Genomic DNA, 22,700 nt, shown 5'->3' with positions numbered 1-22,700 from the left:
TATATATATATATATTTATATAGACATTCCATTCCAGAGTCCTTATCAGAGCTTTTCTCAGCTTAAAAAGTAAAGTCAGATAATGAATTTTGATTGGCTGGTGGATGGTATCCCAAGTAAACCACACATTATGAGATTAACGTGTGATCCATAGGGTAGCCATGTGGTTCAAACCTACCAATTCTTAGTTTCAGGTGTAGGATTAAGCAGTGGGAATGTATCAATGATTATTATTGATATGACTCGTGTAAATATTATTTAGCTAAACGTTGTTCCACTAATAGTAGCAATCAATTTAGTAGACTCATTATCAGTTTTTAAAAAAATATAATTACCCCCCCAAAAAAAAAGAAAAAAGAAAGGCTTTCTGCATAAATAGAGCCTCTATTTTATGAAATTGTAATTTAAGGTTCCAGGGTTTTGCATGCTACAGGGTTAGGTGTTTTAAAGTTTAAAATCTTCTAGGGTTTCAAGGCTTTTATTCAATGTCTCGTGCTGGTCTTGTTTTTCTTTTCTTTTCTTTTCTTTTCTTTCTTTGTTTTTTTTTTTTCACTTGAGAATCATTTAATACTTTTTTGATGCTTATCTTCTTATCCCTCACATGTAATGTTTATTTATGTCCTATTACCATACAGCAACTCATGAAAAATCTCACTTAATTTTTGGTATAATTTAGAGTATCTTCAAATCATTTTAGATTTGAAACTAATCTCAGTTTGGCTGGGAGTATTAAGATTAAAACCCTCCAACAAGTATGCTTCTTGAAATTTAAGTTTGTGTTCTTCTTCTTACGAGAAGATCGGTTATCATCTTAACCAACAGATTGTTGGTAGTCTCACCTAATTTTTCCTGTAAGGGTCGAGCAAGTTATGAAAACAATGACAACCATGTCACAGTAAAAGTTGCAACAATTTGCAGCATTTTCAGCTTCACGTCCCTCAAACATGAATGCAAGAGAAAAGAGAAGGGCGAAAAACTTGCGAGAAGCTTGTTCGTACAAAGTGCCTCAGAGGTAACATTGCAGAAGAAAAGATACTGACAAGACGTAAATTAGTCCAAAAGTACATTCCCAGCCTGCACTTATTTATATACACACAGGCGATGCTTCTGCATGCTTCCTCTGCAATGGCGACACACAAGAATCACACCCTCTTCCAAACTCTCCAAATGCATTTGAAAAGCTTATTCACCATTGCCCATGATCATACCTTGGAATCGGAACACGACAATGCCTTGCAGTTCAGTCTTTGTTCATGTTTCCCAAGCAGACATATTTGATCTGATAATTGATAAGTGAAGATCTTTATGTTATTATCAGCTTAAATTTTGTGAAAATAGACAAAATAAATGATAAGGTAATATATTCTATATGTTTCACAAAGTCTAAATCATAGACAAACCCCTTGAATCTTGGTTATCTGCAGACAACTTTTTTGATCTTTAGAACTTGACAAGAAGCCCCAATAAACTTTTAAATTTATACATGTAACTCCCTTGCGTTATTTCATAGATGAAAATGCACGTGATATGCAACAAAATAGAGGATTTATTTGCATATGACAAAGTTTAAAAAGGCTATTTGTAAATAATTCAAATATTAAGGGGGCTATCGATACATGAATAAAATTTAAGGTGTATAGTCAATAACATATTATGCTCTATTAATAAAATAATGGATATTAACAAGGGGTTATATGTAAAAATTTGACAGCTTATGAGGCTTTTTTACTGGGAAAGGTTTTGAACTATACTATAACAATACTGTTTAATTTCCACAACGCTTCCAGAGCTTGAAAGTGTCAGTAGGTGCATAAAATCAACGTGAAAATGGTCATTGGGCAAGATTCCAAGGATTCAACTGCCCTCGAGGCTTTCATAAGTATGAGGTTGTGAGGTAAAAGGCACAATGGGTGTGCGGATTATGACCCAAAAAACAAAAAAAAAACTGCCTAAGTTGCAATTGATGATGGTAGGGTATGATCATGAATCAGTTCTGATTTCCGAACCAGAGGGTTAAAAAACACGACATCTTAGAGTCGCACTTACCTCCAAATATTCATCCATGCCATATTTGGAGCCTTCTCTTCCAAGGCCAGACTGTTTAACACCGCCAAAAGGAACAACCTGTATCAATGATTACAGGTAAATAAGTCCATCCAGAAATATATCTCCATTTATTTCTTAGTGAATATGCAATAAGAAGCACCTCTGTTGAAATTATTCCTTCATTTACACCGACGAGTCCGTATTCAAGAGCCTCAGCAACACGCCAAGAGCGTTGAACATTGTTTGTAAAGATATATGAACCCAACCCTTCATGCATGTTCAGAGCAAGATCCCATAACACAGGCAACAAATATTGATTGTCAATACTATACAATGAATGGTATGGTGAAAATAGCATATAATGGAAGAAAAACAACAGCTCGCTACAGGGCTGCTTGAAAAACAAAAATAAAAAAGATAGCAGTGAAAGCAACCTGCGTTAGTGTCGTTGGCGATTTTGATAGCCTCCTCCTCAGTTTTAAATCTCAACAGAGGAGCAACTGGTCCAAATACTTCCTCTCTAAAAAATCATACAAGTTGAATTTGACATAAAGAGAAGGTTCAACCCGATCGATTCACATCAAGGTAATATTTTGCTGAATAAAAACAGTTCGTAGCTACGAAAGTCTAATATGTTAAACAGCAACGAATCACAATCACATTATAACATCTAACTGACATGTGTCAAGGTAATATTTGTTCAAATAAAAATGGTTTGTAAACTCAGAAGTCTGAAGTGTTGAACAGCAAAAACTCAGAATCACACGATATCATCTTAAAAGGTTTACCTTGATATGCGCATCTCGTTGTTGACATCAGTGACGACTGTAGGTTCATAAAAAGTTAATCCAAGGCTGTGTCTTTTGCCCCCTTGAATTACTTTTGCCCCCTTCACATAAAAAGGGAATACATAATCAGATTTACCAGATAATGCTATTTTACATGCTCATCTATCTTACAAGGTTTACCTAAAAAAGGAAAGAAAGAACAGCATAAATTTGATTTAGCCAACAAACCACATTTAACATTTTGGTCCAAGCGTCCAATTTAGTGCCAAAAATACCTTAGATGGATAAAATCTCCTACTTTTGAATACAAGATAATATAAAAATGCAAAAATTATCCAATCAAGAGTTAGCAATCCTTGAGGAGACATGAGCTGCACATCAAAAGTGCATTTTGTTGACAGACACGAGATGTTAATTAGCCTATAGTAGCTTCATTATTCAAGTTCAACAGACTAAGAAGAACGTACCAAAGAAATATAACAGAAATAAAGTGTAGAATCACTGTTTTCACCCAAAAAAAAAACAAAAGTGTAGAATCACTGTAAAGAATGGAAAAGGGAACAAACCTTAGAGATGGCATCATGAAGTAAAGATTCAACCTGTCATTATATACAAAGGTCACAAAGATCGTCTGAGCAAGTTAGAGAAGACACCCAGCCATATTGCATAACAGAAACAATATTACCAAGAGGAGGACAAACCTTTTGCACAGCAGCTTCATTGATTAGAGGTCCCTGTTTAGAATGAACAATTGGGTCATACCATACACTAGAAGGCTTATCATGTAAAATCTTAATCTGGAAGAGAGCTCTAAAGACTAGTGACAAGAAAAACAACTACAAGAGTGGAAGATCGAAATATCATATCCATACTGGCGATTGTAAGATAGTCAGGGCTCCTAAACATAATAGTTAACACAGTACGGAGGCAAGAAAAGCAATCTCCACAGAAAGCCAGCTGAAAATAAGGGGGGAAATATACCTGAACCACACCTTCACTAAAACCGTCCCCAACTTTCATATCCTTAACAGCATCAAGGAGAAGAGTTGCGAATTTCTCATAGATACCTTCACAGAAAAGATTGGTTAGTAAAACGAAAGAGAGAAAAGCAATGTGTCCAAAATAGGACGCCACTCATTTGATTGAAATATCATACAAGATTATCATAGATATGACTGAACCACTGCCTCTTCCTCTCCTTTTTACCTTGTCATCTCTGAGTTTTCTTTTTTTTTCCCCGGGGGGGGGGGGGGGTGGAGGGCAGGGGTTTGGTTTAAAATGTCCTCACACGAATTCACAGGCAGCAAACATTCAACAATCACTTGAAGAGAAACAGGTAGAGTAATTGTAAATAGATAGTTTATTAATCTAACCTTCTTGCACTAGAATTCTATTTGCACATACACATGTTTGTCCACTAGCACGGAACTTTGCTGCAACCTGCAATTAATGAATAAACATAATCATATCCTCGGAGGACGGAGATTCTTATACACCTTTGACACAAATCAAGAAGGAGCGCTTCTCCAAAAACCAAGTCATACTTCTAGGTTCTAGTAATTCAAAAATATATATATCTATTACGGATTACAACAGGTTATGATTATTTTTCCCATATTTTGGGAACAAAGAAGACCTCAAGGCCATGGGAGTATGGATGGGATAGAAAACGTGCGGCAAGGTATCAAACTCTCAAACTCTCGACATCCAATTCACCTCACTCTTAAAGATTGGGCTAGTGCCATGTAAGAAATGAGCTTCTTGGCAATTAATCACTTGATACATTATGAAAGATTTTAGGCATTGCATGCATAGAAATGTTGAAGTTAGCCATGACACGTACAGATAAAATAGCATCTTAGACAAAATCGTCATAACCACCATATGCATGGACATCATTTCTAACTTACAGTTCCTTTTACTTACAGTTCCTTTTACTGCCACATCAAGATCAGCATCATCAAATATTATGCAAGGGGCATTGCCACCAAGTTCCAGAGATACCTAGAAAAGTATTGGGGGGGGGGGGAAGAAGGAAAAATATCAATTGAGCATAATGGAATCAAGATTCTGTATTTTAGGAAATGTACGGCAGCATATATGCTTACTCTTTTAACTGTTCCAGCAGCACCTGCCATCAACTTTTTTCCAACCGCAGTTGAGCCGGTAAATGTGATTTTCCTTACCTAAACAATTTTGATGTGGAAATAAACTTGTTTAGATTGCATCCTTAAAAGTCCTAATACATTCACAACACGGAGATAGAACCTGTGGACTTGCAAGTATAGCATCCCCAATCTCAGGAGCATTTCCCATGACTACATTCACAACACCCTGTACCAATAAAATGTTAGGACCATTAGAATCACACGAAAGACAGAGAGGAACTGGAAAAGATTGTTCATGGGAGCAAGAAAGAAAGGAGAAACAGGCAGAAAGAAGCTTATAAACATAAGCCATGATATAAAATGTAAAACCAAAAGGTTGATTCGTGTAAAATTTATGCAATCTACCAGAAGAAATTGATGATGATTGAGGCCCTCATAAAGGAGCCAACTTATCGTTTCTTTTTGTATAAGCAGACTTACTCTAGGTGTCCTCTGTGTAAGATCCACAATCATGGAGTACATACTACAAGGACAAACTGCAACAACTGACATGTTGAACCAACCGAAAAAACAAAATTACAGTAGGCTTCTATATTAGCAGTGTTTGAAGAGGGGAACTACAGTAAAACCATACAACAACAACAAAAATATATCCCACTAGGTAGGTCGGCTACATGATAGTACAACGCCATTGAACTCTATCCAAGGCCAAATCTTTAGATGTATTGTTAATTGAAAAATCTCGCTCAGTAAAACCATAAATGTAATAAAAATTTTGACACAGAGGCATTGTAAATTGTAAATTACACAATAGTTAAATCTTTAGGAACTCTTATTAACATCACATGCATTACATAACTACAAATGAACTTACTAGAACATAAAAAAACAGGGGAAAATATCACATTGAAGATAATGAACTCTAGTTATGTCATAACATTATATGTATAAGAAAGAAACTACCGCTGGTATTCCAGCTTGAATCGCAAGCTCTGCTGAAGCCAAAGCTGTGAGAGGAGTAAGTTCAGAGGGCTTAACGACCACTGTACAGCCACATGCAAGGGCTGGACCGACCTAACATAAGACAACACATTTTTTATGTGATTGCCGTTTACTAATCATTGCTCTTGAAAACAATTGAACATGCATGTGAACTTCTCAACACTAAAAATTCTAAATGGAATTACCTTTCGGGTAATCATAGCCAAAGGAAAGTTCCAAGGTGTGATAGCACCAACAACCCCTACAGGCTATAATTGACGTCCATTAGGAAAAATGGGCCAATATTAAATATTAGAATTATATGCTAGAATTTCATGTTTTAAGAGAAATAGTAAAATCTCAATCTAAAATAACCTACATAAGACGACCAAAAACTGTCCAACCATGAAAAGTCAAAATAGACACATGGCATGCAAAGTAACAATGACCAAGCAAAAGTCTAAAGAGTCAGGAAGAGGCACTAAAGACACAAATATGTAGTGGCAGTTAGATGCCATTTAATATTAACTTTTTAAATAGAAAGCACATGCATATGATAACAATGTCTGTCTAACCCAGATGCTCAAAATTTAGTGACACTGTGTAGATCCAATATTTTGAGCTCATGAAAGCAGCAAGGCACCAGATACAAAAGTACATATTTATATACCCAAACCAATCCCCAATCTCATTGTTTTAAATGATGTATTGAGATTATACAGAAAAGCTATATGATCAATGAAGCAGCAAAAGAAATCAGCAAAATATAATCTGCATATATCACCAGAAGATGATTCAAAGAACAAGAGTTACGTTAACATGCAAAAAGAAGAAACAAATCCTGCTCCTCTGTACCTCTCTATGCACTCAAATTAAGTTTTTTAATATAACTTGTGTTATTGTATGTCAACTGTAACTGTATGCCAATCTAGTGCAACCCATATTCCGAAGCATTAGATGACCCTTTGAAAATGCGCACTAGGCATTTAAGAGTATGATTGAGTAATGGGGGAAAGAATTTCAAATTTGGGAGGTACAGTGTAACTTAAATGCACCAGTTGCCAGGGGTAACCTGATAGGAGAAATGTGAAGCTCTAGTAAGCCTTTAGTAAGACAAGAAAGCTTGGTTGTGAACCTTCTTAGCTTTCACAGTGGAAGTGCATTTGAGATAAAAAGGCTAAAAGCAAAGTCTCTTGGTAAATGGAACTCTTTTCATACTGAGTTTGAAAGGATTTTGGAAAATTTAGGAAAGAGTGCTTGCAGAGCAATTGGATGAAAGGAGGAATATGTAAGATAAGTCTATATAAACTGTTAGGGGTCTATCCACGTGAAGCTCAGAGTTGTCAATTAAAATTCATGACAGGCATGACTAAGAACATAGGCACTACCTGCAAATTCAGTGCACGGTGTATTGGGCAGAATTTATGGGAGGTACGGCATTATGAAGGTTTATGCACATTGGAGACATGTATGTTTCATTGTAGGTTTGACGGTCAAGGATGTCATGTTTAAAAGGGATAACATGGAGAGTGGTCAGGCTTGACTGTTGACTCCTCCAGAGGGATAAGGCAGCGGAGAAGAAAGCAGGCTTAGTCAAAACAACCACTTGCTTGAGGAACAGTTTTTCTGTTTTGCTAATTGTTTTTAATTATAGTGATCTCCTCTTAATGTACAAGAGAGATCTTTTAGCTGTTGCTTCTTAACTAGATGCAACTCTATTGAGACTTTTTACTTAATGTAAATAAATTAATAAGTAATAAAAGCCATGAATTCAGAAGGCACCTTGTTCATTTTGGTCACATACATATAAGTGAACGAAGTAAACACATTGAATTTTGTGTTAGAAATGTTAAATCTAACCCCAATGCTTTGACATGAGTTGTGATAGTGAATATCAAACTACACTTATTATAGCGCATTGCATTGCGTTGGGTGCAGACTGATATTCCTTCCTTAATGCCTCGAGCGCACACAGCACAACCGATTGTAACTATGCATGAATAATAATATTGCATAGAAAGCTACAAAACTGTGAAAACTAAGACGCCAAACAAATACCAAGTTCACCTGTTTTAAAACAAATAATCGTCGATCAGATAGTGGTGCAGGAATTATATCTCCATATACGCGCCTTGCCTCCTCTGCTGAAAACTCAATAAAACTAGCCCCATAATTTACCTGCAGACAGTCACTTTCATTAAGCGATGTGAATAATGAAAATCAACTGGGGAAAATATTTAAGAATGGGAAAGAAAATCCTAAAATGACATGCCAACCAAATAACAAAGTATTCAATGCGGCAATGCCCAAAAGGCTATCTATGGTACCTCAGCAATAGATTCTTTAAGAGGCTTTCCTTGCTCTAAGGTTATAAGTTTTGCAAGCTCTTCCTTGTGTGCCATTAGCAAATCATACCTTGAAAGCAACGAGGAGGAACTTAACAGCATGAAATTATTGTCAGCACCAAAAAATAAGCAAATTAAACTCCATGACTTATATCTGTAATTGTATAGATATTGTGGTTTGTAAATATAGATAATCTAGTATAATAATTCCTGATTACAGGAGAGAGATTCTCAGGTAGATTGAATATGCATCACAGTCTCCCATCTTTTCCTTGATTTTTTCCTTATATCTTAGGATCCCTGCTTTCCTCTTGTTGTATATATCTTGGCGTAATCCCTACAGTGAAATAATAAGATATACTGCCTCTGTTTTACAGGTGTCCAATACAACATATCAATACACATCTAGTGTGTCATCATGTCTGCGTTGGAGAATAGAAGTCTGACATCCAAAAGTAATAACAAAATGAAGTGTAAGTGTGTGTGTGAGTGTGTAAAAGCTTGTGGCAATCCTAACCAAGTAGTCTAAGCTATTTTGGTGACACGGATAAGTCCAAACACAAATCTATACAAAAGTTAACACGATATCAGAGCCTAACAGCACTGAGATTTGAGAACCCCATTAGAAAAGAAATGTACCTAAAGCCACTGAGATTCAAAGGCATAAACTTAAGCAAAGACATAAAGGCTGCGACCTATGCTTCTGAGACATAAAGAGCACAAGCCTAGGCAAATCAAGGGAAAAAAGAGTAAATGGGGAAGATGAAGAGTATACAATCTTGTGGCAATCCTAACCAAGTAGCTCAAGTTAAAATGCTTCAATAGGATAAGTGCTAAGAAGTATAATTTCCCAAGAACATAACCTAATATCTTATGCTACTCAGAGACATACTAGAGAATTTTCTATAAACACTAGCAGCAGAGTAAGCCCCTTTTTTATTAAAGACAACTGAATGATATAAGCAATTTCCGGTTATTTATTTTCTTTTTAAATTAGTTTAAATGAGTAAATTTTATAAGAGCATAGCTTCAGATTTATTATCAATTCTCACCAAAAGTAAATACAAAATATGATGTTAAACATTCAACAACATTGATGCGAAGAGATGCGTGTATAGGCATATACATATTTATGCAAGTGGACAGTGAAAAAAATGGCCCTGCTACTAACCAAATGCGCCAAAAGAAAATATTGGTTTGATCAGTTGGCAAAAAATGTTGTTGCACAATGCACACAGTCATTCCATTCCACCGATTTTTTGCCACATTATGTGAAAATCAAAGGAATATTTTCAATGTAATAATATGGAAAAGCTTCCTGCCATTGTATCAAAATAACATAAATATTTCCACCTTCATGTTCTCTCCTTCTTTAAATTAAATTTATATACCTATTTGCAGTCAACAGGTTTAATGCTGACGTTGCCCAAACCTTGTGAGAGTTCTTTGAATAATAGTAGCTAAAGGGAGTTACGTACAGGAGGATCAGATAAGCAATTTCCACGTAGTACAACAACACTGAGAATCAAACAATATATGTTGTACCAATACCGCATGAAGAGGTAGCATGTATGGCAGAAATATCTAAATCAAAGTAGACGAACAGTAGACAAAATTGTCACACAATCACCAGATAGCTGGTGTAATTCCTTAAAATCAGGTGGTTTATAAATTCAACAGCAACCAAGTATACCATTTTCTCAGAAGTTTACCCCTCTCAGCAGCAGTGGTTTTGCTCCAAGCTGCACATAAGGACGTTTATCTATTTATATATTTTACATAACCAAAAGAGACCAACAGCAATAAATCCTTTTAGTATCTACAGATACATGGATTGAGATGAAAGTGGAACTAAGAGCCCAAACATCATAAACATATCAGCGCAGGGAAATTGGGGAATAACATATCAAAAGCTACACCATTGAACCAAATCAAAACAGATTAAAATCACCACCAACTATAAATCTAAAATAATTCAACCACTCATTTCATGCAAGTGCATCTTTAAAATATGTTATATAAATTGGTGAACGTATCCCAGTTACCATGCTATAGGAATATCATATGTACTAATGTCGAACTATGTTAATTGAAATGCGATTGAAAATTGGAAATTTATGCATGTCCTTTCACCATAAACAAACATAAAATGCAACAAGGCCTGTTTGATCCATTTTGCTCGCACAAGAAACGATATATGCTATATATGCACCTGTTATCATTACTCAATGATATTTATTCTCCTTTTTTTTCAAAAGGAGCGATACAAAAGTCATCTTGCTTATTTCTTTTTCCTTTTCATTACTTTTTTCATTTTGTATGCCGGAAAGCTTCTAGCTTTGCGCCTATCCTCAAGATTACGATAAAAGAGAAAAAGAAAAGGAAAAATTTTTGGGAAGAACTTTGAGCAACTAAAGAAACAAAACATGTCCAGAAAACAACAGGCCTAAAATTTCACTGGGTTGATTTCTCCCCCAGAGAAAGCTAGACACAGACACACGAAATAGTGTGTGGAAAAGACACAATTTAGTGTTGAAGCTCATAATTAAGTGCTTAAGCTATTTAATGTCATTTAAGCACATACAAACACATTCAAACAATTATGAGAGTATATTATCTCGATTTTCCATAATGTTCCTGCATTGATCTCAATCAAAGTATATATCCTGAAAGTATGAAATCCCATACATTGATATGCATCATAGGCTGAGGATATCGCATCGTTCGTCTCTCTTCCACCCATGCATGCAATATCTGCTATAGATTCACCAGTTGCTGGATTATAAACCTGCATGACATTGAAAAATTTTAATGTAAAATTTAAAAGATTCTTACGAACATCATAGAATAATAAAACAAAGGGGTATCTAAGACAGACAAGAACAGGTGTCTGAAATTGCAGCTCCAGACTTCTCAAATAAAGAGGGTGAAGAAAAATTCAGCAGTATCACCTGATAAAAGTACAAACTACCTATCCTCCTTTTCAGTTTAAACAAAATAGGAAGAAAAGAGCTAGCGATGGGGCTGCAAAACCTGACAATTAAACGTTTGAAGAAGATTTGCCAAGAACTAACACAATCAGAAGAAATTAATGATAAAAGAATTAAAATAGCTAAACCCAACCCGCGGGGTTAGGTCGACTGGCTGGGGTCGTCCTAGCTTAACCACGGATCTCGGGTTCGAGACGTGGGAACGCAGCACTCCAAGGGGCCAGGGGGCGCCGTCCGTATGGATCCTTGCAAGCCCCCGAATCCGGATTAGTCTGGGGACGTTGTCACGGCTGAAAGACGCCTATTTCCCTGGGATACCGGATGGAGTAATCCAAAAAAAATAGCTAAACCCAACACCTTTTCCCGACCATATCAAAGAGATTCGTGGTCTTGCCATCATAATAGCAATTGCCGTACCTTTATGGTTTTGCCATTGTAGGCATCACTCCATTTGCCTCCAACAAGGCCCTGAGTCCGCAACAGACCAGAACTATTAAGCTGTGAAGCAACACTTTTTGCATCCATGCTCATCTGGAATTCAAACTCCACATTTAGACACTAAACTGTCAAAACTTTATGCATACGTGACAAGCGTGTCGAATAAAAATTATCAATGGTAGTTAAAATCTATACTGGATTTCAATTCAACTTCTTTCACCCAAAAATGGACTCTTTTTTCAATCATGACATTTGAATAGAAGACTTCAAAAGATGCAGGCTGCCTGTACGTCTCGTGAACATAGCTGACATATGCAAGCATACAGGCAGGAGAGAAGAGGGGGAAATAGTGGAAGTTTGTAATCGAAATTCAGTAGCCATAAAACCTCTTCTAATTACGAATAACATAAAAGGGCGACAGAACATAATTACTAGAAGAGATTTGCACACTGTGGGCTTATAAAGATGAGGCTGTACGTGCGATGGCAAACTTCGTTTGCAAATTTTTTTCAGAATCCACGAAATGGATATAGTGTATCTCATTGCAGAGTATTCAGACCAGCATATAGATATATGAAGAAAAAAGCTGCACTTGCCTGGCGAGAGAAGGAAGGAGTGGTGGTCTGCATGGAAAGCAAGAGTGAACAGCGAGGGATGAGCTTCCAAGATCCCATTGGTGATAAGCGTAAGGTCAATGCTGCGAAAGCCAGAGTCATTTCTTCGATCTTTTTCGGTTGCTACAGCGAAGCTTCCTTCGTTGTTTGCTACACTGGATTTGGATGGATCGTAATATATGTGTAGTCGCTGATAGTATGATCGCAGAACCTGACGCTCTCTCTCTTCTCGCTGAATTGAACGAGCCTTGTGCTCGGATAACTATTCACACAGCCAATTAACAATTTACTGTAAGGTTGGCCACGAAAGAAGCAAAAAGATGGCCCCTTTAATTCAACCACCTTAAAAAAAAAAAATCATTGTTGGAAACAGTCATGAAAATATATTTGTAACAACAAGGAAAAGGTGGAAGTAGAAAAAATTATACAAAAAATCACATAAAAATATCATTCAAAAAAAATCACAGGAAAAAAAAAAAGAACAAATCATGCCGCTAAGCTCTTGGTCAGTTTTTAATCTAAAGGAATTATATATTTGACTAAGAGACAACCTTTAACCATCATTCATATGTTGCTCTCAAATTCTTAGATGTGCTGGGATTTGGTTGTTCTCATGTCCGGCAACAGAATATGAGCTCCAGTGAACAACGGACCTCACTGGACCTTGAAATAGAAAAACTTTACACAATAAATGCTACCAAAGTCCAAACTAAACATATGGCAAAAAAACATTTGGAAACCAGAATTTAATGATCCAAAGTTGGTACATGTTTGAGGAATCAATGAACAACTTTTACCACCATTTTCCTGAAAATATACCTTATACTGCTACCATTCTAAAACTTGGAAGACATGCGCAGCAAGCCGGATAGCTACCTACCGTGATATGCCCAGATTCTTTAGTACTTATCTGCATGAGTGGCTTAGATGGAATTTGACAGTGTAGAATAGTGAACGGAACTTGTCTTAGCCTCTCGGGGCTCATATTTTGCTCTCGTTTGTTGGCTTCTCTGGAGAAGAAGTGAGACAATGTTCCAAGCTAAAATCACTCATGATGAGGCCCCTAATCATCATATTATAATGGGTAGAATAATGCATATCAATGACCACTGCCTTTGAGCCTATGAAATGAGAATCCCCAAAACATAACCTGAGACTTCTTTCTAGCTCAGAAGATAATTAACGAAGCATGGAGATGAGAAATGAATAAATAAATGAGAAGAATATGGAGAAGCATGTTAAATTAAAGTTAATAATGGTTGAAAATGATGAAACATAAGACGCAAAGGAGTTGTTTTCTTTTTTTTCCCAAAGTGATTATGAACTTTGGTAGCACTCAGCCTAGGCCCCTGCAGGCTCACTTAGGGTGGCCGGGGAATTCAAGAGGCTCAGCTTACAAGTTACTCCCTCCGTTCCTTATTATAAGAGACATTTGATATTTATGGCATGTTTCTATATATAAGAGACACTTAAAAGTTGTCTCTACTTTTTTGTGTTGATTTCCTATTTTACTCATATTTATTGCCTCCAACTCACACACTCTCTTCTTCTCACTTCTCTTTCTTTTAATAATTTACTATTGTTCTCTCTCATGTTCTCTCTCCTTATTAATGAGAGTATTTTTGAAAAAGAAATTATACTTTTTTCACATTGATTGTTCTTAACTAATTTTAACTGTTTTTTTATCAACGTAATTCGGTTATTCGTCTCTTATAATAAAAAACGGAGGAAGTATTACTTGTCAGGTGTCAATGTCAGCGTTATGAGAAGCTCTACTAACCAATTTGGACTTTATCTTAGTTTGCTTGTAAATGTGATCTCATCTTCTCATGAGCTATTTAAAATATTCTAATCTCATCACAAAAAGGATATGTGAAGAAGCTTTGATGATACCGGCGGATTTGCTGGCTTACCAAAAGCAAGAGAGTGCCTATCTGAAATTACAAGATGCAACCAGCAAGCAGATGCTTTTATTATATACTCCTCGTGTCTTTAATACAAGACCTAATTGTTAAGTTGATTTTGATTCTAAATATAAAACTTATTTCTCATATTTATTATTTTTTTCTAAATTACCCCTATAGATATTCCCTCAACTATAATCAAGTAGAAGAGGGAAGAGGATATTAAGAAAAATGATTATGGTGTTTTAGAAAAAAATGTCATCTTTCTTATAATTAATTAACTTAATTTTCTTAATTTAATCAAATTAGTTAAATAGATCTATATTAAAGATAAAAAGGCATTTTTTTTTAGCTTTTATTTACATTAATCACAGCTTGAAATATTACCTTGTATTGTTAATATGAGAGTTATTTAATTAATTTGAATAAATTAAAAAAATAAATATAATTTAATTATAACAAATATAATATGATATTTGTAAAATACTTATATATAATATTAGATTATATATCAGTCTATAAGTTAATAAATTAGTTTAAATAATATAAAAGACAAAGTAAATTGAAGTTTTATATTTAAAATTAAACCTAATTTTTCAATTAGTTTTCATACTAAGGATAAGAAAAAGTATAAAATAGTAATTGAATTTCATTTCATTCTCAGTTTAAGTATTTCAATGGGATGGATGGGTTTCAATTTGGATAGTTCACATGCAATGCTGGTTACTCGTCCGAATAAAATGTGTGTATGAGTTGCTATAAATTCTATTGATTGTATTTTCGACCAAAAAAATACTACTGATTGTCTTGATATAGTATTAATTAATAATTAATTATATTGATGATTATATTCGATTGATAATTAATGACAGATGGAGTTAAAAGTAAGGAAAAATCCCAAATTTTAAATCAATATTAATTACTATACTCATAAAAAAAACTATACTCAAAAAATAAATAAAAACATATTTTTATAATAATTTTTTATTTAAAATTTTAAAATTAACAGTTTTTTTTAATTTTTCTTAAAAAAGTAAAAAAAATGAATGAAAAGAAGCCGTCCAAAGCCGGGATTGTATCGTACTCTTTTCTTTCATTTTTATTTTATTTTATTTTTATTTTTATTTTGGTTCGTCTCTGTTCCTTAGCTGCTTCTGTCTCTCTCCTCAGAGAGGGAGGGAGGGTGGTGATTGGCTGGCCTTTGTAATCTTCATTTATCATTTCTTTGTAAAACCCGAATCCCCAAGAGAGGGCTCTTCACCATAGTCTCATATTTGCTCCCATCACAATTGCATTTTCTGTTTACCCATCCCCACATTCCGAGGGGTTTCCATCCCCATCTGTTTGTTGTTTCGGCGTTGAGAAAAAGGAGAAGCCTTTGAATTTTTGGGTTTGGATATGGCATCGACAGGTTCTGGAAGTGCTGGATCCACTGATGCAGCAATTGGCAGAAAACATACCAAGAGACCCAAATGTATTAATCTCTGAAACTCACTGATTTCGAATAGTTTCTTTTGATTTCCAGAGTTCAGTTTGCAGATACCGACATTTGAATGGTTCTATTATCATGTTTATGTTTACGCCCCCAGTGTGTGTCTGCTATATCGACTTGTGATAAAATTTTGTTATTGTGCTGAGAGAAGAGGAGGGAGAGGCGGTTTGGGATGTTGGCTTCACCTATTTTGATTCTTAGTGTGTGCTAGAGAGGTTCTTGTACCTGCTGCTCAAGCTCATAATTTTTAATGGGGAGGCAATATTGTGCCAAATAGTTGATTAATCTGTGAGCATAAACATCCACTGTAACTTTTGAGACTTAATATTTGAACTTTGTTGTTGAAATGTATATGACATGTACATTGTTTTGTTGTCCTAATGGTGTTCTTCCAAGTTAGATAGTATCTTCTGCTTTAACGACAGCTGCATTTGCGTCGCTTTTTTTTTTTTTGGGGTTAAATCTACCAACATATAACCTAACTGACTAGACACTAGAGTTCTCTTTTAGATTCGAAGTTTACACAACAAGAACTTCCAGCATGCAAGCCGATTCTTACCCCGCGAGCGGTAACTCTACCCTTTCCATATTAGTTGCCCATTATAATATTTTAATCACCATATATTTTGAATTCATACTTTTATGATTAGTATCTAATTTACTTATTTCCCTGCAGGTTATTTCATCATTCTTGATTGTCACTGTTTTCTTCATTCCTATCGGATTTGCTTGCCTATTTGCTTCAAATGATGTATGGGCAACTGTAGTTATGTTTTGTGTTCATGCTTTCTGTTATGTATGATGCTGAGTGGGATTATGTTATTATCTGTCAGGTTGTTGAAATTATTGATAGGTATGACTCTGATTGTATACCAGAAAACTTTAAGACCAACAAAGTAGGATACATTCAGAGCTCTGTCGATAAAACATGCAAGCGGACACTAAATGTAAGTCCCATTGGCTCCCCTTTCTTCTTAACATTTTGTATTCATCATTGTCATAGGGGCAGGGGGAGAACTTTTTGCTCGAAGGGGCCAAAACTATTTCAGGATGTAATACACAATAAATGTTGTTGGTTAAATTTTGAGCATTATAGAATACACACTATATTAGGGATATAGCATTGCAATATATATAATAAAGTATATAGGCTATTGTGAAAGAGATAATACATTGCATTCAATTTTGTGATACTAATAGTGCACTGTGATCCACACAGCCATCACCATTGAGACAATGCCACAACAAACAACAAAAATGGAGCATGATAGGTCTCATTTCATTTCATCTTATCACACTTGTTGGCCAACTTTCTCTTACTTAGAAAACTAATTTTAATTGAAAATAAGTAAAATATGTTGATAATTTAATGCCAATAAAAAATTAGAGCACTTTATCAGACTGATATGTGAGGAGGAACTAAAGATTTGTAATGCAAAGGGCAAGTAGAAACCATTAAATAATAAAACAAAACACTTAAAGTGAAAGTTAAAAAACTGAATGCTGGGTGACTAAACAAATGAGGAAAAGGAAAGGGAGGGGGGGGGGGGGAATAGAGAGAGAGAGATTAGTGAACTTGGTGATTCTCACTCTCATTTTAGTCTCTGCATAAACAGGAGAGTGGAAGGAAAAGTCTTTTATGTGATTCTACTTTCCTAAATTTCCTATAGCTAAATTATAGAGTGAGTTTCTCGGAGGTTTTTTTCTTACTCATATTATTCTTGAAAACTTTAGTTGATGTAGCTTATTGTTGATAAATAGCAAGTAACAATCAATAATGCTCCTTCGATCCTAAATATAAGACCCATTTGTAGTGTAATAATTTATACTACAAAATGGGTCTTATACTTAAGTTACACTATAAAATGGGTCTTATAATTAGGATTAAAGGTGTACATTTTTGTCTAGGGTAAATTTATATAAAGATCATCATATGCATGCTACCAACTTTAATGTTTTGGAAAGCCATATGTAAATAGTAAGTAACAATCAGTAATATTTTTGTCATTTCAGGTCGATTAATATCAAGATAATATATACAAAACTTAACGTTTTGGGAACCATCTGGACGTTACTATTTTTAGGGGAGCCATAGTAGAACTTTTCCTTGTAGAATACATGTTTTCTAACTATTCAGGGGGTAGGGAGAGGATGTGTTGCTGGTCATAGTATAAGTTCTGTTAAAATACTTAATAGATAATGGAATTCACACTGTAATGTTGTTATATTTACTTTTAAGCAGGTCACAAAAAATATGAAGTCACCAATATATGTTTACTATCAGCTTGACAACTTCTACCAGAATCATCGGCGGTATGTGACCCTTTTATCACCCACACGCATGTTTGAGAATATATATAATTTTAAGCAGTAAGTGTTCGTATGAAAACATTTTGTCAATTATCGCTGGTTGTTTTCCCATTTTCACATTTCCCGCTGCAGATTGGTATCACACTACAGAGCTTACTTATTTCCCTTTGAAATTGATGAAAAACATTTTCTTTGAGACGGAAAGGGGGTGCTATTGTAGAAGCTGTTGATGTGAACAACTTTTTTAAGTCGCTTCTGTCAAGATTATGCTCTAACTTCTTTAACATCTAACTAACTTCTTGTAAGTAATAAAGGACTGAGTTTTCCACTAAGTTTCATTCAAGTCCTGTTGGTTTGGGGGCTTTCTTGAAGGTATAGTAGCTGCATGCCTGTTCGGATTTGGGAGGCTCTTATATCACTCGGTAACTGTGGAAAGGGGAGAAATAGGGGGAAATAGAAGAAGTGGGGTACGGGGGTGGGAAGGGAGAAATGGGGATATAGAGTGGAACAAAGGAGGAACAGAGAGATAGAGGGAGATAGAGGGAGAAAGAGGGAGAAAACAAATACTCTTGTAATATTCAATCACAACATCTTCAAGACACCCAAGGGTTCACAAAGTTAACTGAAAACACATGCTTATATAAATATAAATATAAATATAAATATAAAGAAAATAATGATGGAGAGTATCCCTAATTTATCTGCTTACTTTTATATAATATGGATGGCAATTGGTTCTTCAAATTCATGTTGAAACTTTGAATTATGGTCTATACTAATTTTTAATGTTATCAATCTTTTCAACTACTGTGTCAAGAACTAATTATTTGTTTGCCCTTGGTTACGGGAAACAAGTTTTTGTCCAAGAATGGAAATAGAAGGAATAAAATTAAATTGTCCAAGAACTATCGGGAAGTTCATTTTTAACCAATCATCTAAGCTGTGAAGAATATATATAGTTAGTGAAAGATAGTTATAAGCCTTGACCTATAGCTCTGATTCTGTCTTCTAACTTAAGGTTTTAAGCAACATCCATGTAAAGATCTTATCTCCATAACATGTTATAAACTTTCATGTCATTTTATTATATATGTCACTAAATTTCAGTCTTAGCGTTGGGATGTTTCTGGTTAATGATGGAAGATAATCCATGTAATTCAATTTTTATAATAGCAACTATTCTAGGGCTGACTTCATATCATTCAGGTATGTTAAAAGCCGAAATGATGAGCAGTTGAGAGATCCCAAAAAGGGGAATGTAACTGAATATTGTAAGCCTGAAGATCTTTCCGATGGCAGAGCCATTGTACCATGTGGTCTTATAGCTTGGAGTTTGTTCAATGATACATATAACTTCTCCCGTGAAAACAATATTTTGGCGGTGAACAAGAAAGGCATCTCCTGGAAGAGTGATAGGGAACACAAATTTGGAAAAGATGTCTTTCCCATAAACTTTCAGAATGGCTCTCTTATAGGTGGCGCGCGTCTCAATGAATCCATACCTGTAAGTCATATTATAAAACTCTTTTATTGAATGAAGCATCTCCCCTTGTTTGGGGTATTTTGTGTGTGTGTTGGGTTGGGGGGTTTAAGAGAATGAAGCGACTATTTGTCTGTATAATCCTCTTTGTTTACTGGGTCTAGTGCAGTAATCTGAGATTATGTAGGAATATGGCATCTAGTGGTTGCACTGATGTTTACGGATCACGCTATCTGTTGTGTGCATGTGTGACCAATTTTGAAGCTTCTTATTGCTTTTTGATTGAATAAAACTATTCATATAACATTTTCTAAGGTGTTTGGATTGGACTGTCAACTGGCTATATAATTTGGGCGTAGCATTGACTGACCAATACTACACTAATTTATTCGGAGAAGTTACCTGGAAATTCCTGAAAAGCATAGAATATATTTGGTAAATGAGAAGCATAAATGACCAACAATTGATCGTATCAGTTGAGATCTTTTGTTGCCACGAGGACCAACTTATCAGCTTTTGAAGGGTCAGAATTTTGAGTTTAGGGAATATTTAATGAGCAAAAGAGAGGTCAGTTGAACGTGTCACCTGTCTAATTATATGTTGCAATAAACTAAAAACTTTTGTTAATGTAAAAATTTTGTACATGTTTATTTACCCACCTTCATTTAATCTAAACTTCTAGTTTAATTTTTGCTATATTATATTCTGCACTGATTCCCTTTTCATTTTTTGTGACTTGCAGTATATTGCATTCTTCAAAGTTGTCATTAATGTTCTCTATAATTTGCATACTGAGATAAGTTGCTCACTTTTTTGGATGTTGTATTTAACAGCTGAGTGAGCAAGAGGATCTTATTGTGTGGATGCGAACTGCTGCTCTTCCAACTTTTAGGAAGCTGTACGGACGAATAGAGGTTGACCTCAAGGCAGGTGACCAGATACATGTGACATTGAAGAACAATTACAACACATACAGTTTTAATGGAAAGAAGACGCTTGTACTGTCAACTACTACTTGGCTTGGTGGGAAGAATAACTTTCTTGGCATTGCATATCTCTCTGTTGGAGGACTGTGCTTCTTTCTGGCCATGACTTTTACTATCATATATTTGATGAAGCCAAGGTAAATACTTAAAATGCATGGAAAGTTTAAAAAAAAAAAATAATAATAATAATAATAAGAAGTCATACTATTTCAAGGTTATTATTTTTATTGTGTTTGAACATTATGTGTACGGGATGGGGCTTCATCATTCTCATCCCCCCTTTCCATCATCCTTTTCTACCAAGCGGGCTTTGAAGTATCTGCTCTGACCAGAACTCAGATAATATAACTAAATGAGGAAGCATCATAATGTGAAAACCACCAGAAGATTCTTTATAAAATTTATTTCCACTATGCTCTAGTTATTGGCATTGAACGAAACCTCTTGGTCAGCAACATATCTAAGGACTGAGTTGTTGACAGAGCACGATGGCGTCGTGTGATTCATATAGCCGACCCTACCTAGTGGGATAAGGCTTGTTGTTGTTGTTATGCTCTAGTTATTGGATGATAATGACCATCATCATCTTAGTCTATTTCAAATGCTAAGGTTCACATAAGGTATATTCTACATCAACTGTCATTTTTCCTCTATTAACGTTGATTGTGTTCCAAATTTCATATCTGTCAGATTCTGTTCAGTAGTTTTCTGAATGGCTATTTCTTTCCCCTAATCATTGTTTACAAAGATCCTAATCTGTCTGCATCTCACTGTGATTCTAGGCAACTTGGAGATCCATCATATCTGTCATGGAATAGGAGTCCTGGTGGGCAATAAGCAGAGATCCTAATTTACTAGTTACCTTCCAAGATTCAAGGCTTGCTTATTTTGCTGTGTCAGGTTTTGTGTGTATCTATGTTGCTTATACGTGCTGGATTCGCTTAAGCAATCACATGATATTATCATCTTTTGTCTGGGTCTTCTATGCTTCATTAATGTAAACATGTGTTGCGTGTGAGAAATAGTATCCAGTATTTCTGGCAGTCGTTTTCTTATACAAACTTGAGAGAAAAAGGAGGGTTCTTGTTTCCTCTTCTGGCTCTGGTAGATTTGTATAGAAGGAATAGAAAGAGTCAAGTGAGGTTTCTTGTTTCCCTTTTTTGAAATGGAGAGACAGATGATTTTCCTTTCATTTCCTTTTCTTCCTGTTTCCCATGTTTGGTCGAAGGCTTATTCGGTTAGCACGAAATAAAGTTAAAAAAAAATAAAGAAATAAATTAATTTGATTTTGTAGATAAGAAATATTGTGTTTACTGCTTTAATGAAGAAGATAGCGAAATAGTTACTCTTTTGTGATTGGGTAATAATAACAAATATGTAAAATAAATTTAGACTAGGATTCCCTCCTCTACCCTCTTCTTCCTTTTACCACTACTGGATTGAAATTTTATTGATTTAGATTTAATATTTTATTAAAATAAATATTATTATAATTTTAGATTAAAAAAGATAAATAAATTTAAATTGTTAAATTTTAATCCATTATTATTACTATTATAAAGTATAATTTTTACAGTTATGAATTATTTGGATTATATTTTAATAGTTTAAATTTTTTGATATATTTTGAAATAAAATTACAATAATATTTATTTTTATACAATGTTAAGTCTGAACATCCAATGATGATAAAACAAAGAGAAAAGGAGGGCAGAGGAGGGAAAGAGTGGAAGAGAGATCCCTTCCGAGCCAAGGTGGCACACTATTATGTTTGTTCAGAGTAATTGAATACGGTACACTTAAATGCTTATTTCTAGCAATAAAAGCAAGACAGTCCTACAGTTGAATTATCTGTCTGGTTTACTCTCATGTGACATGAATTTTCTTTTTTTTTTTTGGGGGGGGGGGGGGAACTGAAGGATATGATTATGGATGATTTGAAATATTTTTCCCAATTGAAATATTTCAAAATTAAAGTGAGGTGGTGACTGGCGTATTTTTTGAATAAATAATTGAGTGAATTTATTTATTTATGTATGTGGAGTTTTTTTCCTTGATTGTGGAAATTAATTTTTGGTGGAAAAGTCTTCCGTGGCGGCTTTGACAAGCAGTTTCCTAAAATAGAACTTTATTTGATCAACGGGGTAAAAAACGACAAATTAATTTGCCCAGAATCATGTGGTCAACATATGTGACGTGGCCATGCCGTCGCCCTAAA

General features: G+C 35.0%; 2 protein-coding genes across 2 annotated transcripts; one reads left to right on the top strand and one right to left on the bottom strand.

The window, feature by feature from the left end:
• Positions 1-872: 872 nt before the first annotated feature.
• Positions 873-12,543, bottom strand: LOC114754955 (succinate-semialdehyde dehydrogenase, mitochondrial-like). Its single transcript, XM_028943809.1, has 20 exons — positions 12,293-12,543; positions 11,676-11,789; positions 10,957-11,056; positions 9,962-10,010; positions 8,251-8,338; positions 7,991-8,101; positions 6,130-6,192; positions 5,906-6,016; positions 5,103-5,168; positions 4,943-5,020; positions 4,761-4,838; positions 4,208-4,274; positions 3,816-3,901; positions 3,536-3,568; positions 3,401-3,433; positions 2,835-2,935; positions 2,481-2,566; positions 2,207-2,313; positions 2,047-2,124; positions 873-1,279 (listed from the first exon to the last, which is right to left on the bottom strand). Exons 1-20 carry the CDS (start codon positions 12,410-12,412, stop codon positions 1,241-1,243), a joined length of 1,608 nt encoding a protein of 535 aa, XP_028799642.1. The 5' UTR covers positions 12,413-12,543; the 3' UTR covers positions 873-1,240.
• Positions 12,544-15,374: 2,831 nt separating this feature from the next.
• Positions 15,375-21,676, top strand: LOC114754952 (ALA-interacting subunit 3). Its single transcript, XM_028943807.1, has 8 exons — positions 15,375-15,688; positions 16,217-16,275; positions 16,383-16,457; positions 16,540-16,653; positions 17,949-18,019; positions 19,223-19,520; positions 20,330-20,619; positions 21,265-21,676. Exons 1-8 carry the CDS (start codon positions 15,613-15,615, stop codon positions 21,317-21,319), a joined length of 1,038 nt encoding a protein of 345 aa, XP_028799640.1. The 5' UTR covers positions 15,375-15,612; the 3' UTR covers positions 21,320-21,676.
• Positions 21,677-22,700: the final 1,024 nt, after the last annotated feature.

The sequence above is a fragment of the Neltuma alba genome, unplaced genomic scaffold (genome assembly GCF_004799145.2).
Source record: "Neltuma alba isolate B1F8T4 unplaced genomic scaffold, ASM479914v2 tig00010229_pilon, whole genome shotgun sequence".
Classification (NCBI taxonomy): Eukaryota; Viridiplantae; Streptophyta; class Magnoliopsida; order Fabales; family Fabaceae; genus Neltuma; species Neltuma alba.
The sequence above is the reverse complement of the archived record's forward strand: the minus strand, read 5'-3'. Positions and strand labels throughout refer to the sequence as shown.

Bases quoted from the DNA above. Each gene is read 5' to 3' on its own strand.
- LOC114754952 (XM_028943807.1), top strand. From the start codon at position 15,613: ATGGCATCGACAGGTTCTGGAAGTGCTGGATCCACTGATGCAGCAATT. The intron at 15,689-16,216 runs GTATTAATCTCT...GTTCTCTTTTAG, and splicing joins ACATACCAAGAGACCCAAAT to ATTCGAAGTTTACACAACAA. The intron at 16,276-16,382 runs GTAACTCTACCC...ATTTCCCTGCAG, and splicing joins CGATTCTTACCCCGCGAGCG to GTTATTTCATCATTCTTGAT.
- LOC114754955 (XM_028943809.1), bottom strand. From the start codon at position 12,412: ATGACTCTGGCTTTCGCAGCATTGACCTTACGCTTATCACCAATGGGA. The intron at 8,339-9,961 runs GTATACTTGGTT...GTTGCTTTCAAG, and splicing joins GGTAAACTTCTGAGAAAATG to GTATGATTTGCTAATGGCAC. The intron at 5,021-5,102 runs GTTCTATCTCCG...AAAATTGTTTAG, and splicing joins CTATACTTGCAAGTCCACAG to GTAAGGAAAATCACATTTAC.